Consider the following 18,316-nt stretch of genomic DNA (forward strand, 5'->3'; position numbering starts at 1 on the left):
AGATCCTAGTATTAATCGATAACCCACATTTGTATATACATATTAAAAATGATCCAGGACTTCATGTTTTGCATCCAACAAAACCATACAAAATATGTTATTATCCAGCAGTATTAGGGGAATGTAGGGTAAAATAGGGAAAATGCCTTTCATACATACGCATGATAACTGTTAGCGTCCAATTTCACCTTAAGCTAATTTCAACGTGCTATAGCAGTATTTGTTTTTTATAACTACATTTGAAATCTATTTTTTTCATGAAAATAGGGCAAAATGAGGCAAATCGGACAACACCCGAAAGAATTCTGGTGAAAATAGATCTGGCGCTTTTTGTTTATGCCAAACAATTCATTTGAAATCAGTAACATTTAAAATCCATTCATAATTAGGAAAATCATATTTTATTCAAAAGTTGTTGGGGCATATGGGGCAAAATAAGCTTTTAAAAGGATCTTCCATGTATGTTTATGATTTCTATTGACTTCTAGTTACACCTGCAGCTATTTTTAACGATTTACAGTCGTGCTAATTGTTTGAAAGTACATTTTGATTCTCTTTTTGTATGAAAAAAGGGCAAAATGGGGCAAAATGGACCACTTCCCGTGCCGTGCGGTGAATGAATTTAGCATCAATCGATTCCTCGTATTTTTTTACGTCAGAAAGGGTCAGCTTCACGTACCGAAACCAGCGGCGTTAAAAGATCCGTTTTTTGTGTCGATTTTTCCCATTGTGCGCTGTTCCTCTGAGCTCTTCGTCTGTTTTTGAAACACTTTCACTGCAAAGGCATTCCGATAAACGAATTCTTCACTTCGTCCACGGTGTCGCTCGAATCAAATCGTTTGCAGTGCCAGTTCTGCCTTTATCTACCACTGAGTCGTCCCCTCCTCATCTGGAGTTCAGCGCACACATAACTCCACAGACCTTATCGTGTTAACACTTGTTGAGGTCCATTCGTCCATGTTTCATAATTGTCGTAGGAAAGTCGCTTGATTCCTTGCTTTGCGAAATCCATTTCTCCTCCTGAACGTGTGCTCCAACAAAATAAAAATTGCTCTTGTTCGAACGTTTGTCATCACTTTTAACAAAACACTGTCTACTGGACCCACAACCTGTTGTAATCTACGGTTTCGTTGAATTGAGAAGAACAAAAAAGTTGTATTTGTTGCACTGCGGTTATTACAGGAATGACATCCGATTGAAAAATTCAAATATAAAAACCCATCTCTACGCCTACTCTGTTTTCGCACTGCTGCTGATGTTATTGATAAACTTACTTCCAACACATTTCACATCGCATTTTCGATGCCAGATGGCGAAAAACCTTCCAAATTCATTCAGTTTCGATTTGAAGCTGCTTTTATCTCTAGAGAAGAGGCTGCTAAGAACCACAAGTGATTCTATTACCAACCATAAAAAACGACGTATCGAAGTCATACCACATGGCGACCTTCGGAGCTTATTTTTTTGTTAATTTTCGAGTTTGATTTCTTGTTTACGATTTTTTAACCCATATTAAGTTTTTTAATGAACAGCTCGTGTAATACAAAATTCGACGAAAGATAATGAAGAAATGTCTGCCCATATTTCTAAACATACAAAATTTGGAGGCCGCTGATTTTTTTTTCAAAACTTTTAAATAAATTCTAGCAGAAATCTTTAAAACAGATTTATTGGAATTCCAGAAGTAACACAGATATCCAGGAATTCATGAAGTAATCACTGTACCTAAATATTTCGAGAAGCATCTCTAGAAAAATGTCAGAAATTCAGCAAATCTGCAATAAATTTCATAAATTGTACCACATTCGTTTCCAAAATAACTCCTAATGGATTTTCCATCAAACTCAAATGAGTTGCATAATGGAAATTTTGCAACTATTTTTCATTATGCAACTCATTTCAGTTGCATAATGAACCAGTTCAGAAATGTTGACTCATAATGGTACCAAAATGATTTATATAAATAGAAATTATGATACTGAATTGCAATAAAAGTTATTCTACGACAACAGTTTATCACTATTCCAGTAAAACAAACAGCATCAATCGAACGAATCCCATGCTAATGCTAATGCCTACTCTCGAGAGAAAACAATGTTCCAAATTGCTCCACAACCAGGGCAGCAAACTTCAGATGGCACGTCTCGTCTCTGGGTAACTCCATTAACTGTCGAACATAGGCAACGTGACATGCCTACAATGATGCGCCTCCTTCGATGAAAACACGTGTCGTAAGAAGCAGACACTTTGAAACTGGTGTTGCAGATGTTGTCGCTATATTGAAATCGATGGATACGATAGGTCTCCCGGCATTTTAGCAGACGAAGCCAAAACTACAAACTTTTGAACCTGGATTTTTTTTGCGATTTCAGGTAAGAAAACTGTTTTTTATTGGCATTTAAAATAAACATTCTTGAAATGATTTCAACTACTGATGGTTACATAATAACTAAAACGATAGAAGCCAAAATAATAATATGAAAGAAGGTCATTTGCCGAATATTTCAACAAACAAGATTTTTTTCTATGCAATCATTATGTTGAAGCAGACTGCTAAACACCTATAAACATGGTTATTACAAAGATCTCCAACCGATTTGTAGTCCTCGAACCATACCACCACAATCACCACGTGATGACCTTTTCCGTCTGCCATTATCCCCATAAAACGATAACCGCGGCATGTCACAAAGAAATGGACACTATCTCGTCTACACCCGTCCATCCATCCATCACAAATGGAATGATGTGTTTTCAGGGAAAAAACGCCGACTGGGCGCACCCAACCGAGCCTACAACGTAACAAAGAAATTCCACACAAAACACTTCATCATCACTGAGTATCATCGGTACCGGGGCTATACGATGTCACAGCCTGTCGCTTGTAAACCAATAGCCAGTAATTTGATGAGCCAACGCGGCCCCACAACTCATTATTCGCAGAAAGAGCCCCCATCCGTGCCAAATGGAGACTGAACACATCAAAAACTGGTCACTAGCTATGTATCTCTTAGGTTTGGCTGATAGCATCAGTTGGATTGAAATAACAAACGGACATTTAAAGAGTTTTAAAGAGACAGTTTTGAGCTATCTCTTTCATGAGCTGAGATATCGGTATAATAATGATAACACAATCAATGAAAAAAAATCGTGTTTTCTTACGTTAATCGATTTTGTTCACTAGTTTCCATGACTACCATGCAATTAAAACAATACACGACAAATGTTTGACATAATAGTACGTGAAAGTGTACATTTTTGAAGAATTTCAGGAATAATTGGGTTGCTTTGATCATATACTGCATGACAGTAACAATATGTAATGGTTTTGAGAGTTAATCATCGTTTTATATCTACATATGCTGAACATAACTTTTCACACCCGCTTTGTGAATACGAAAAGATTTTTTTTTTTTCTTAGATTTCATCTGTTGATCAGATTACAGTAGCAAGTCATCCCCGAGCAGAAGAAAATATCAACAGCATAATAAAATTTGTTATTTTGGCTCAATAACTGTATAATGGAATCAGTAATTTTTACGTTATTAGCATAGGGGTGGTGGGGGTAAAGCGGAAAGGTGGGGTAAAATGGATAGGGTACAGTTTCATGGCTTTTATTGTTTTTTTTTTTAAATGTTTCAACGATTGAAGCTTATGTCTAAGCATGAATCATTATACTTTTGCTGATCTTGAACATTAAAATCAATTAAACCTCTTCAAATGACAACAACTTTAAAAATCACGTGAAAAATCGGAAATGATGTAAAATTTGCTCATAATTGCTAAGGTTTTCTCGTAAGTTATTTTCAAACTATTACAAGTTTTACACCCTAAACCAATAAAGTCCACGTAGAAGAATATATCTGACCGAAAAAAAATAAAAGTTTTGTAAAAAAACAAGTTTTGGAAATAATTTTAACAAAATCAGACCGTGGGGGTAAAATGGACAATCGGTTCAAATTTCACCAAAATTTCATTTTTTTTTTTTCAAACTTCAGAATCATCAGCTGTCATACCTATCGTGGGATAATTGAAGTAAAAAGTTATAAAAAAATATTTTATATCAACAAAATATAATTTTCATCCAAAACAGTGCTTGTTTTTTACACTATTTTTACAATAATTATTTAAGTGTGTTTCAAAGATTGTATTAAAAGTTTGAAAACAACAAAATAAAGGTATCGTATGAAATTTGATAGTTTGTATTTAAAAACATAGAAACAATATGTTGTTATATAACTTTTAACGACTTGTTCATTTTACCCCATCGATTGTCCATTTTACCCCCACCAATTTTTTTAACGCTATTTTGATGCACGATTTAATGAAGAAAATAATCAAAGAAAACAATATTTTTTAAATGCAACCCGTTACAAGATTTCTAGAGTATATCATTACCTTCCATGTTACTCGGAAAAGCAGATGGATTTTGCCGCATTTCTGCGGGAAACGACCAAAATGTTTAGGTTGTCCACTTTACCCCCACCACCCCTAACATATTATGTTATAAACTTGTCTGTCATAAGCGGCAAAATAACAAATATCATAACAAAAAAATGTTCCTGGACGACTAATTCAATAACATGTTTAGTTAGACCAATTACAACTTAATACATAACAGGAAATTTGTGAACTTGTTACTGTTATGTTATTGTTCATCACATATTTGTACATTTTCTATAGTAGAATAATAACTGAACTTGTTCTACAACAAAATATGTTGTTAAAATGTTATCTTGTGAATATATCCTAATAACTTGAACAAAACAAAATAAGTTTGCCCAACAAAATATGTTATAAAAAAGATATATTTTGGTAAGTTAACAATAACAAATCATGATATAAAAACAGGCTATGTGATTCTGTTGTTATCAATTTGCTATTCTCCTCTGCTCGGGTCGATTCAAAACTTGTAGTTTTGGTTTAAAATCATGTTTTAACAAGTAAGCTGCGCAGCAGAAAGATTTTAGCATTGACATTTCTTAGGTTAACACCTCTTGTAACATATTAGGCCAGTCACCCAGTTATATTTTTTTAAATAATAGTGGAATCTAAACATCCTCCCAAGTAACACACTTGTCACACGAAAGTCACGGCGGCGCAGATTTTTGTTGGGCAGAAGTCACTATGACTTTCTTCTAGTGAGTAAGTGTTTATTTGTTAGAAATAGGTCAATGCAACTTCTGCGCAACAAAAACCAGCACCGCCGTGACAAGTGTGTTACTTGGGCTGATGCTTTCTAAAATCCACCCTAGCTGCAAATATGTGCACTAATGGTTTACTTTTAAAATCAAATTATATAATAGATCTCAATATTGTGTAAAAAATTAGCTTTAGTTAAAATTCGCGAATAAAAAGATGAAAAAATATTCTAATATTCGTAAAAATACCTGCATTTCCATGCACATATTTAAATTTTTATGTCTATTGGCTGAAACTATAAAACTATATTTTTCTTTCTTACAGTTTTATTAGCTATTTTATTTGCATTTTAGTTGTTTTCAATGAACGATAGAGCACTAGTTCTGGTATAACTAGAAAGAACCTATATGTTTGCTTAACAAGAGCACCAAAACTATTCAGAAAAGGTAAACATTGTGGAGCGATCTACACATCACTCAAAATATATCATAGAATTTAATTGTCTGACTTGCGATCACTTATATTATTAAAATTTCGCAGCGAGTCACTTTTTGAGTCTTTCTTTGAACCGGTAAGCACAATCAATGCAATATTATCAAAGTAACCCAATTGTTTCTGAAAATCTTCAAAAATGTGTACTTGCATAACATAACATGTCAAACACTTGTTATTTGCTTTTTTTTGCATGGTAGTCATAGAAACTAATGAACAAAAACAAATAACATAAGAAAAACCGATTTTTTTCATTAATTGTGTTATCATTACTATGCCGATATCTCAACTCATGAAGGAGATAGCTCAAAACTGTCTTCAGCCAAAATAATCTACACAAAATTTGCTATAAAATAAGGGAATTGTGAATCACAGGAAAAATTTCAAAATCCTTATAAATTGAGCATTTTTGAAGAATTTGGTGAAAAAAAACGCGATTTTTTGATATTTTAACCTTTGCCAAATATATAAAATCAGCTTTGATGACCTAAACTCCCTCCAAACTTTGTTTGCGGAACCCAGAACTATGATTTACTTTGATTGGTGGCTTTTATTTCTTTTATTTTTCAACTCATATTAGCATTTTTTGGTAAAAATATCAAAAATCATCCATTTTTCATAAAATCGATGCGTGCAACCTTTAAATATTTTTTGATTGAGTTTTCATGTATGGAACTATTGTTGCTAGGAACCTAATCTATCATTCTAAGGGTGAGCAAGTTAACTTTTTGACACTTTTTCTATTTTTGGACACCCTAGTATGTAGAGATCTCTACATCCTCTCAGGCCTAAGTGTCACGGGAATTTGGGTGTTGATAGTGGAAGGATTAAGTCCAAAGGATACGTTTGGTCAACGTTTAGGAATAAACTCTCCAAATTACACGAATTCCAGTACTCTCGTGACGAAATTGTTGACTTCAGTTTGTCCGAGGCAACCAGTAATCGTATACGATGTTGCATAAGATGATAAAGTGGAGGCCATATGCGTGCATGCCTTCATTTAGGCGCATGAAAAATGTACGCATATCGCCTCCACTTTAACATCTTATACGATCACTGGTTGACTGGGGTGTCTCTTGGTCATCCATTAGCAACATCACCAAAATTACAAGGAAATCACGCAAAAAATGAAGACGAATTCCGGCACCCAGATGAAAATAAGACTAACTCTCACAACAATCACGAATTATCCTAATCAACACTAAGTTATCCCCTAAATAGTCAGGTTAGAGAAATATATTGAACACCGAAGATCAATTTGCAAGCACTTTTCGAGGTAAAATTTGCGGAAGGCATAGCACCACCATCCGATTCAAAACAACGCGGAGCAAAGAAAACGCGTGACAATTTTGAAAACGCAGCCGCTCGCGCGCATAGCCTGCTATTAACTGTGCGCTTTTTACGTACAAAAAATATACCTCGGTAAACCAATTACCGAATACCCTAATGCCTGCATATTTGTGATAATCTAACGACGAAATCTAACATATTATTTAATATATTACATATACGAACATTACAGTAAGAAAAATCGATATTATTTCCACCAAAAGTACATATATCACTAAAACGTATACCACAAAAACGTCTACAATGCTACAAGTCTAAATACTAAACTGGGTTAAAAAATGTTAACAATTTTATCCATTTTTCACCGACCACATTTTGGTACATTTACCGGCTCGCCGGTTGACTCTCCCCACAATTCCAGGCAATAAATTCCCCAACCGCAACTACTTGGATGGAGGCCGCAAGGACGATGGCATCAGGAGGGCACCCGCCAACAAATAGTGGTCATTTCCGTAGAGTCAATTATGTTATATGTAAGTGCCACAAGTGGGCGGTCGCAGAAGCGGCGGCAGCGGCGGCGACGACGAGGCGATCAGAATCAATTAGTCCGACAAAGCAGGCTTGTTGTCGTTGTTCGGGGGTTGTGTTTTGAGGTTATGGTGTCAATAAACGCGCTCCCAGACTAATGGTCGTCGATGGTGAATTAATGGCTCTCGCCTTGTCCTCCAGGCTATAGCACACGACATCGACACCGGCACAGTAGTAGCCGGGTTAGCAAATTGGAGGGCATTATTTTTCTCCAATGTATGCAATGCCTACTGAAGGAAAAATTTGACCATTTGAGATGGTAGTTTTGAATCGAAGCAAGCCTAGCGATCGTCGCCAAGACAATGCATTGCGATGGAGACGCATGGTTGTTGTCCCCACACTTTACCTACATTGATATGTGGAATGTAATGCAATACTCACGTATGGTGTGAACCGTTTTGGCCGGCAGGGTGTTCTCGTCGCAGCAGTTAAACGATCCGGGCGTGGCGAAGCACCACTTCCGGTTGATGTACAGGAACAGGACCAACAGCAACGCGATAAAGCCGAGGGCCGCACCGAGGAACGTTGTGGTCTCCATGGGAACTGTGCAGTGGAAGAGAAGCGGAGGAAAAAGAAAAGATTGTTATTAAGAAAATTGAGAAAATTAAAAGGTATAGATGATATAGAAAATTGAAAAGTATAGCGATACGGAGTCGTGGGTTCGAATCCCACCAAAACAAGTCTTTTTCACAAATTAGTCCTCAATTTGTCAATTGAACACACACTGTAACTTCGAAAAAAAAAGCTTGAGCTTTTTCATCTATTTCACACATACCAGCCGACTGGTATAAAGGCTGTTTGCAGATCAGAGGAAATCTCTGAGCCTATCTTGATGCATGGGAAATACCTTGCCTGAATTGCTCAAGAAATTGTTTTTTCTTCGATCACAGTACGCAGTTGCGAAGAAATGACAGTACCAATGACAGTCATCGTAGAGAGTTTCTGCCAGGAACCGGCCAAGAAGTTTCTTGAGCGATTCCTGTTGAACTCGAAACTGAACTATAACCGGTAAAGGGCGATAGTTGATACGCTCTTGAAACCTCCGTAATCAATTTGAAATGCCCCTGAAACCTCCTTCAACAGGCTCCAGAAACCTCTTGAAACACCACTGAGACCCCTTGGAACACTTATGTAACCCTGAAGCGCCCCAGGGACTTTCACATACCCTGAAACACTTCAAAAACTTCCATCACACCCTAAAACCCCTTAGACACCCCTAAAACGCTCCTGAGACCCCCTGAAGCTCCCTCTTTTTCTTCTTCTTGACGTAACGTTCCCACTGAGACAAAGCCTGCTTCTCAGCTCAGACCGTTTTGCATGTATACATCGTGTAGCAGGCACGAAGTATACTCTATGTCCAAGGAATTGAAGGAAATTTCCTATACGAAAAGTGCCTGGACCGACTAGGAATTTATCCGTTTGAAGCCCCCTTGATCCCCTTGAATCCTCTATGACACTTTCGGGTACCCCTTGTGACTTCCAGCAACCCAATGAGTCCCCCTTAACCCTCCTTGAGCATTAGGTTCATAAATTGAAAATATGCATAAATTAAAAAGGGCATAAAAAGAGATAATTGTGTCAGTCAGGGCTTTAATGAAGAAAGTTAATTCGCGAAAACAGTTCTTGCTCCTGGGGCATCTGAGATGCGGCCAAGGAGGCTACCAGGAAGCTCCCAGAGAGCCCAAAAAAACGAGGCTCCAAGGAACTTCAGGGAAGTTTCAGGGAATTATTTCCATTTCTTTTAAAACCGTTCAGGCAGATTTTTCGTTGGAGTTTCAATGAGATTACGGGGATTTCAGGGGCGTTTCAGCAGTATTACGGGGGTTTCAGGGTCATTTCAAGAGGTTCTCAGGGCGATTCAAGAAGGGGTCTCAGGAGCTACAAGTGCTACAAGAGGTTTTAGGGACGTTTCCCGAGTGTTTCAGGAGGTTTTAGGAACTTTTAAGGACCTTCCGAAAGGTTTGCAGAACAATTTCAGGGGCATTAATATTATTTCAGGGGTGAGCAAAACCCCCGAAACCCTCTTGCCTCTCAAATTCCTTGAAATGACCTCAAAAGATTCCTGATACCACTCTGAAAAGCCTGGAAACGCCTCTGAAACCTCCATTTACCCATTTGATACGCAATAAAATTCTCACAATCAATTTGAAATGCCCCTGGAAGCCCTTAGAATGCCTTCAAAAAGCTAACCCACAAACCTAGAAACTCATGAAACACTCCTGAGACCTCCCAAAATGCCCATGAGGCACCTTGTAGCGCTCCAGAGATCAGCTCCCTGATACTCTTTGAATAGTGTAGAATTAGCATAAATAAATAAAAACAAACTATAGCTCTCTGAAACGTCCCTGAGACTTCCAGTTACTCCCTTAGACCCCCTGAAACGCTCCTATGATCTCCCTTAAGCACCCTTGGAATTCCTCTGAAGCCCCTTGCGATCCTGGTATCCCCTGATACCTCCAGGTATCCCCTAAAACCCCCTGATACGCTCCATAGACCTCGGGGTGTCGCTCTGAACCCCTCAGGGACCTCCTAGAACACCCTTGAGACCCCTGGAAATCTTCTTGAAATCTCCTGCAGCGCTCCTGAGATCCGCTGGAACTCCCCTGAGACCTCCTGAAACCGAGCCTGAAACGCCCTGAGACATATGTTTTCTTCTCTAAGCAATGGGGGACAGTCTGCTCAACAGACATCTGCAGTGGGCTGCAGTCAATTCCACTTCTTCGATCGATTCACCGAAGATCTCCAGCGATATGTCGTCAAAAAAATCGATAAATGGCACTCCCACTGGGAACTTTAACTCCACCTCGTCGTACATGACATTCCATAAAACCGGACCGTGCGGGACTCTTGAGGTTATCTGAAAGCACTTACTACCCACCTCTGGGAGTATCCATTTAGTACGTCACGCTAAAATTGGGAATTTTCGATCCCTCTCCCCCCTTCGTACGGGTTCATCCCATACTTAATACATTGCTTGTCACACTTTCGTCAACCCAACCCCCTCCCCCTCTAAGCGTGACGTACTTTATGGATGCCCCCTCTGTGTCGTGAACTAGTACTTGACTCTGGAAGTAACTTCCGAGAATCTTGTACAGGTGACCGGGTATCCCCAGACGCAGGAGCGCATCGGCAAAAGCCACCCAACTGGTGCTATTGAACGGGTTCCTTACATCCAGAGTCACTACTGCACAGTAGCGAATCCCCTTCCTCTTACGCTGGAGCGCTATCTCGGCGGATTTTGTAACCGACAGGAAAGCATCTATGGTCGACCTCCCCTTCCGGAAGCCGAACTGGCTGCTCGAGAGACCTCACACCTCAATGTATCTAATAGAAATACACTAGAACTCCAATGGCGCTGTAGTGACTTTTCCTATTTAATTAAATTTATAACTTTTATTGTAATTATTGATTGTTTTTAAGTGTTCAGCTTGAAGAGAATCTTTTGTTTTGATAAGCAAAATTTATTTGACACTTCTAGTACCGCTAGTGACGCTGTAAGGGCGTGGCAAACTAGATGTTAGTCACACGATCAGTCGCGACATTGGACTTCTGTGGCTAGTTATTCTACTATGTATCTCAACAGTTTGTTGAGGATGATCTTCTCGAGTGCCTTCCCCACCGTGTCGATCAAGCAATTTGGTCTATATGCCAATGGGTGTCCGGATGGTTTCCTCGACTTTGGCAATAGTACCAGGCTAGTGCCGCTTCCAAATCCTGGGAAGACTCCCTCGACTAGGCAATTCTGTATCTATCAGACCTGAACGTCCCGGGAGCCTCTGCAATAGCTGATTCAAAGGCTAAGTTTGGAACTCCGTCGGAAGCCTTAGGGACTGTTCATAAACCACGTATACCAGGCGTGTCTCAGGTCCGTAATCGCTTGAGTCCACCAGTAAGCCGGTGGTCTCTCAATTCTAGAGTGGACTTGCCTAGACATAGTTGCACGCGCACGTACGCGAGAGCACCGCTACCGGCTCGTCTTCGCTTAACCGGCCTTGGCCTAGTCACCGCTTCCACTACACGCTGCCTTCTGTTGTTGTAGTCGATACTAAATAAATAAATAGATTCTGTAGCGAACCGCCAGGTGATCGCTGTGGATGTAGTCACCGTCTATCCTCCAGTTCTAACTACTTATTAGGTCAGGATTACAAGAACTAACGTCTATAATCGACTCCGCCCCGTTCCGACTAAAGGTACTTTTGGTACCGACATTAGCCAGATCGACATCTAGCATGGCCAGTGCCTCTAGTAGGAGCTGACCCCGCTGGTTCCCCATTCTACGGCCCAGGCATTGAAGTCACCCGCTATTGAATACCGTTGGCCTTCACGCTGTCAGCACAATCGTCATACCCCAGCATCCGCGTAAACTGCGCCATCGACTCCGCAGAGGTGCATAGCAGCTACAAAAGAAGACCCCTCTCACTTTGGCGACCACGAAGTTCTCGTAAGTAGTAGGATCCAACTCCTGGACGGGGTATTTACTGGTCGTCCATATCGCCGCCAATTTTCTGAACCCATCCGCGACCCAGTTGCCGTTGCCGGCGGGTACTCGGTATGGGCGATATCCGTCCCCCACTCAGAAACCGCCTGACAAAGCAGTTGTTGAGCTGCGTTACAGTGGTTCAGGTTAGCTGCGTTACCTGCATTGTGTTTTGTTCACTGCGGCTTTCTTGAAGGCCAGGCATTTTGGACCACCCGTTGGATGCCTGTTGTTCACGGATTTCCCGATACAAATCAGACAAATGGGTAGACTCGTGTAGCCTTGTGCCTTATGGCCTTCGGTGCCGCGTCTCCTACATAAATTGCTCCTGTCAGGGGCTTTGCAGTCCCATGACTTGTGTCCTGGTTTCAGACACCTGAAACAAAGCTCCGATGGCTCGTGGAATGTCAGATGACATACGCACCAGCCTACATTGATCCTCCCAACTTTAACGGAATTGTTTACGTCCGCCACAGTTAGCTGATCCAAGGCTACCTACGTTCCTGCCAGCTCCTTCCGTAGCCGAAGGGCTGCAGTGGGCACCTGAACGTCGCACTGTTGCCGCAGTGCCGTGATGAGCTCTTCCACTTCGGTGACATCGTCTAGGTTTTTCACCGTCAGTGTCGCCTCTTGTGTAAGAGCCCTCACATCTACCTCTTCACCAAGGACCTCTTCCGCCAAACTTTTGTAGGCGGCGCCCTTGCGTTCCTTATCATGCTTCAGCTCTAGAATCTGATACGTCTGATACTGCGAACGTCGGCTTTCACTTCCACGAGTTTGACGTCGCTTCGCATCGCCTTCAAGACGCCCGAGTACTTAAACTGTTCGGTCTTGATTGCCGCACTTGGCACCTACTCTTTTACGCCTTCTTGGTTTGACGTCCCTGGTCTCCTCTACCTGCGGCTTTTTGTTCTTCCTCTTCCGCTCGATTTTCGTTCAAGGAGGGTTCTTTCCTTGGTTCACCCTACTCTCCGGTTGCTGAGGACCTAACAACGATCGCAACTCCCTATTCCCTTCCATCCGGGACAGGCCAGCCTTTTCAGACCCACCCATCCCAGCTTTCCGGGACTCCTGGCTGGGGTCCGACTTGCCGGCATTACTGCCGATCTTTGGGGTTAGTATCTTCCTAGCCTTGCGGGCACCATCAAACAGCTCCTCACCTGACAGCTGCCTCACCTGCTTCTGCGTGTGCTTATCCCGAACTTCCTGCGAAAGCAAAGGTCTCCGTCTTCGGAGACTTCATAACCTTTACTTTCCCCGGCTCCGCCGCTGCTGCAGTCTTTACAAGTCTCACGTGATCCTGCATGGCATCCTCCATCGACTTACGAAGTCACAACAGGATCATGTTCAAGTCCTTACTTATGTTGGACTTCGTGGACGCAAAGTCGATGATCTTTTCACCTTCACAGTCCTTCTCTCTTTTGGTTGATGGCCCTCGTCAATCACGCTTCATCCAATACCTCCATCGGTAAGCTAGCCGCGGAATGGATCGGAGCTCCCACGCTGGAGCTGCGTGCGTAGCTTCCCGCTTCTACCTCCTCGCTTCTTCTTAACGGACCCTCGCCAACCCACTTCTTGCGAGGGGTTAGCCTCTAGCCTCGCCATAACCATCACCTCCTGTTGTTTGTTTTTGATTTTGATTAGACTTCACTTTTAAATCCCACGAGTTTCACGGGAAAAGAGGTCCACCACGCCAGAGCCCTCCATTAACGCGGTAAGGGACGAAATTCTGTGGGGACTGGGGGGTGCCCAGGTATCCCACAGGCTCTGTTAACGATCGAGCATCCTTTTCAAAGCTGACCCCCCCTCGCCCAACGTTGTTGGTTGAAATCGTGAAAAACACGATCGTGGGCATATTTTACGGTAAGGGTGACCGTAGCACCTTACAAATGTAAATTTCTTGATTTTGCTTTGGCTGTATTGCGCTTCAAAGATTTTTAGGCTTTGCTTTGCGATTATCGAGGGGTAACTTCTAATTGGTAAACATTGCAGCATTGTCAATTTCTTCATTTTGCTTTGGCTGACCAAGCCATGTGGGAAATTACACTGTTGAAAATGCTTTGACATCCATGTGCACAACAGAACATGTGCTCGATGAACAAATTGGGAGTCGTGAGTTCGAGTCTCACCGGAGTACGTGGATTTCTTTCCATAATTCAAATCTCAATTTGTTCATGGAGGAACACATGTTCTGTTGTGCACATGAATGTCATTGTCAAAGCATTTTCAACAGTATAATTTCCCACATAACTTGGTCAGCCAAAGCAAAATCAAGAAATTGACAATGCTGCAATGCTTACCAATTCAATGTTACCCCTCGATAATCGCAAAGCAAAGCCTAAAAATCTTTGAAACGCAATACAGTAGACGTTCGAGAAGTGCAACATGTTTACGTTTCACTTATCGAATACGAAAAACATCGCATTGCAACAAAAGCACCGACGAACCGACGTGACAGCTAGAACGAATAAATTCAAATTTGTTGTCCGCGACGCTATGATGAAAAATACCCGAACACTATCGCCACCTCTATAACGGCTCGCGATGATTTGATAGCTCGACACCAAACCCCCGTGTGTTCATATAGGAAACGGTTCGCGTATGCGCTGATTTGACAGAAGCGATCGCTCGCTTCGCTGGTCGACCGTTAAATTAGGGGGGACAGTTTTGGATCGCCACTGTCACGTCGGTTCGTCGGTGACAAAAGTGCATGCAAAAAACACCGCATCGCTGTTGACATTCCATTTTGACGGATAGCAGTGCGATAACTGCAAAATTGTTGCACTTAGCAGACTTTAAAAGCATTGCAGTTAAAGCGTTTGCACCGAGCGAACGTCTACTGTACAATACACGATGTTTATCACTTGTGTTCAAGTGGAGATAAATCGGAGGATTGTCGCAACAAATGCAGATTGCGACATTGTCACTTTTGATGCGTGATCAATGAGAGTCTAATAGAGGTGGGGAAGAAGATACTTCGTGTGCGTGAGATCCGTGTCTGGCGCAAAACATGTCACTACTACAAGCAAAGCGAGCTCCCATAAGAACGCGAGTCAAATAGTTACGTCACTATTTGTGTTTACATTTTTCTTTGCTTACTAATACACAGCCACCTCTTCTTCTTCCCCACCTGTAATATACTCTCATTGATGCGTGATGGTTGGAAATTAATTCGGTGTTCCAAACAAATCTATATTCTAGCATTTCTATTCGTATTTGTAGTTGCTCGTAGTAGTGAGCAATCAAGATAGAACTCCATGCTTTATACCTATCGTTTTGATTGTTCTGGATCGAAACGTGCCAAACGTTTGCGTACCATAAAAATGGACTCATTCAATAATGTCCCGCACCTAAACAGACTGTGCAAAACAATCCCATGTGTAGGTGGTGGCATCTGTGTCTGAACTTCTGAACATGTGGTATCTACTCGTATGTGGGTGGAGTCGCTGCCTGCCCCAATAATCCACTTTGAAGCATATGTTCAAACAACAAAAGGACAGCTTGACCTACTAGGGATGGATGGAGGAGGTATCATTGCCAAACAGTATGTGGAACACGATGATCCAAAATGCATCGACATTCCATTAATTGAAATGTAAAACTAGCTAGCTCTAGATTTGATGGACACCCATCTTACTTCAAACTGTCACCGTTCTGACAGCCATCAATTAATTTGACATTGTATACAATCCGATACATGTATCTATTCACGGATCTATAAAACATTTCGCTATAACAGTACCTTCCCATTCAAGGGTGAGGTAATAACCTCCGGTCGAAGTCATCAATAATTCTCGTCCCTTCACTCTCTGGTGGCTCCAGTCAGAGGAGTCGTTCGTGCATCGAAATAACACAAGATTCTTACACTCGCTTCTATCTGAAAGAGAATTTCTTTGAAGTAGGTTCACCCGTAGATATCCTCCTGCTATCTTCATTTGGCTTTCTGTATCGATTACCACCACCACATCATCGTAGGGTATCGCACACAGGAGCTTTCTGATGGACAAGCTACCGGGTATAGTGTCCGACCGGCCAGTATCGCACTTGCTCCACCAGAGCGCAGCGCCAGGACTGGGGAGTGTTTGCTTTCTGGAAGTGAATTATTTATTCATGGAAATATGACTCATTTCATGGCGATAAATTTTAATATTTACGGTATATCGAAGAAGGCTGTGGACTGTGGAGCCGTGCGGGCGAGTGACGGCAATGACCACAAGCATGCTGCGATGTAGAACGCAGAATGGAGCTTGGAAGAAAGCATCGAGTAGGACTTTCCGCTCCACATAAAACGCAACTTCCGATGTCGTTACACCACACGCCCCGCCCGCATCCGCATTCGTTCGCCATGCAGTGGTAAAAGTTGAAAAATTTTCCGGTTGCATGTCGTGGATAGGTTTGTAGGACACAACATGGGGTCATTTCTGGCGAGGAAGTCGTACATTTAGGTGCGTTAGCTTTCGGAGCGTGCGATATGTTAAAATGTGTTCACACGAAGGCATGACCTCAAAGTAGGTAGGGTCAAACCTGACACAGTATACGTTTCATGGGAAAGTACGTTGAGAATTAAAATAACGTGTTAAATTTCTACTTGGGCATGATCATGAGCATGATTGACCGTTACAATCACGTAATAGGGTATTTAGAGCTCGAACTTGACTGACCGCCGTAGATGCTACTCCAGTATCGCAAGACCAGCTACACTCACACAAGGAACCAATGAGATTATTTGCCGAGGGCTACCAGGCATCTTCAGTGTGTGAGCATTGGTGATCTTCTATTTTTTTAGGCGACAATGGTGCCTGCCACTTCAGGTTGCAGGTCAATGTGGAAAGGGTAAGGAAGTGATGATTGCAATCGTTTGTATCCACATCAGACCGATACCTCTGCGTCTGCACAAACTTATGTGGATGTCGGAGTATTGGTGGTATAGGGTTCACACATTGATTGGTGCACGCATACCAGGAACCTAAGTATTATCGAACTTGCATGAACCTAAAATCTTTTTCCATAGGGTTTCAGCTTATGGTCTAAGCTTTCAGAAAAGCCTTGGTTCAAAATATTCTATCGACGAAAATGGAAATAAATCAAGTTTGAAGGTTTTCTATCAAATGAGGTTAATTCAGGGCATAATTTTGACGTATTGTTATGATCAGACCTATCTGTAGAGTCTCGTAGTCACACAATTCCTAATAAATTATTACATGAAGCATACTTGCCTTATGGCTTACTTTTATGGACTCACATTTACGTCGTCAATCTATGCCTAACGGACTAACTTCAACATGACCAGGTCGTTAGCCAAATACCGCAAGCCGTTCATAACGTTTGGTTACATTATATTCTATATACATAGTTGCAAAAAGCTATGTGTCATTTGTTGTCATAATCTTCCAGCATCCGATTGATATAACCAACCCAAGTAAGTCTGCCGTACTTTATATAAACATTATATTGCACAACTCATGAAGCAACACTTTTCCAATGATTAATAATTTTGTGCTAGATGAACCATTTGGGTGAATGTTTATGCAAATAATGATATTATGATTAGAATACTTTGATTTCACCATTCAGAAGTCGTGCTGTTGTATTCTGTACAACACGTTTAAACAAACTCGCATGTTATACCGTTTAACCGTGATGCTGGGGGTAGTGATCGACCACGCGTCTAACGGAAGGTAATATTTTTTATTGACTTGATAAATTCCAATAAAATCTAGCATAAGATTGATGATTTTGCTATTAAAATAAGATAATTTGGGTAACAACATTACAGCTTCATCATGTTTATTTTAATGTTTTGAATTCCATGATTGTACTCAGCATGTCCCGTCGCCAATACAAATGCTTGCGTGGTAGCGATTTTTTTTTTTTTAATTTCTTTTGTAATAGTTTGTGAGAACTGTAATAGTTATTTATGCAACAAGTTGCAAAATGATGATTTTTTCAGCACGAGTCGTACATTTATCCAACGAGGCTTACCGAGTTGGATAAATACGACGAGTGCTGAAAAAATCGAGTTTTGCAACGAGACATACACAGTTTTTTGTAATTATGAAAAACACCCATTTAGTGAGATTTTTTCTGGCTACACAAACATGTATCAGTAGGATCCACGTGCGCGCGCTCATGCTTGTCGGCGTAGTTTTTTGTTTGATCAGGTAGGCTCTGGTGTAGTAGGCGTCACCAACAATCGAGCTCTCGTTGTCAAACAGTTGTGTGCCGGCAAAAGCAAATTGATTCAGCAGCTGCCTCTACACTTGATTTGCAGTTCGAATCCGAATTGAAATCGTCATGATTCAAATTCAAGCTGCTCAGTAGATGTAG

General features: G+C 41.2%; 1 protein-coding gene across 1 annotated transcript in view; it reads right to left on the bottom strand.

Annotated features, from left to right (window-relative positions):
* Nucleotides 1-18,316, bottom strand: part of LOC109431086 (synaptotagmin-14-like) — a 68,853-nt gene that overhangs the window by 40,740 nt on the left and 9,797 nt on the right. Inside the window, exon 2 of the mRNA XM_029862438.2 lies at nucleotides 7,894-8,055. Within this exon, the coding sequence (XP_029718298.2) occupies nucleotides 7,894-8,055 (162 nt within the window). The remainder of the gene's footprint in view (nucleotides 1-7,893; nucleotides 8,056-18,316) is intronic.

The sequence above is a fragment of the Aedes albopictus genome, chromosome 1, assembly GCF_035046485.1.
Source record: "Aedes albopictus strain Foshan chromosome 1, AalbF5, whole genome shotgun sequence".
NCBI lineage: Eukaryota > Metazoa > Arthropoda > Insecta > Diptera > Culicidae > Aedes > Aedes albopictus.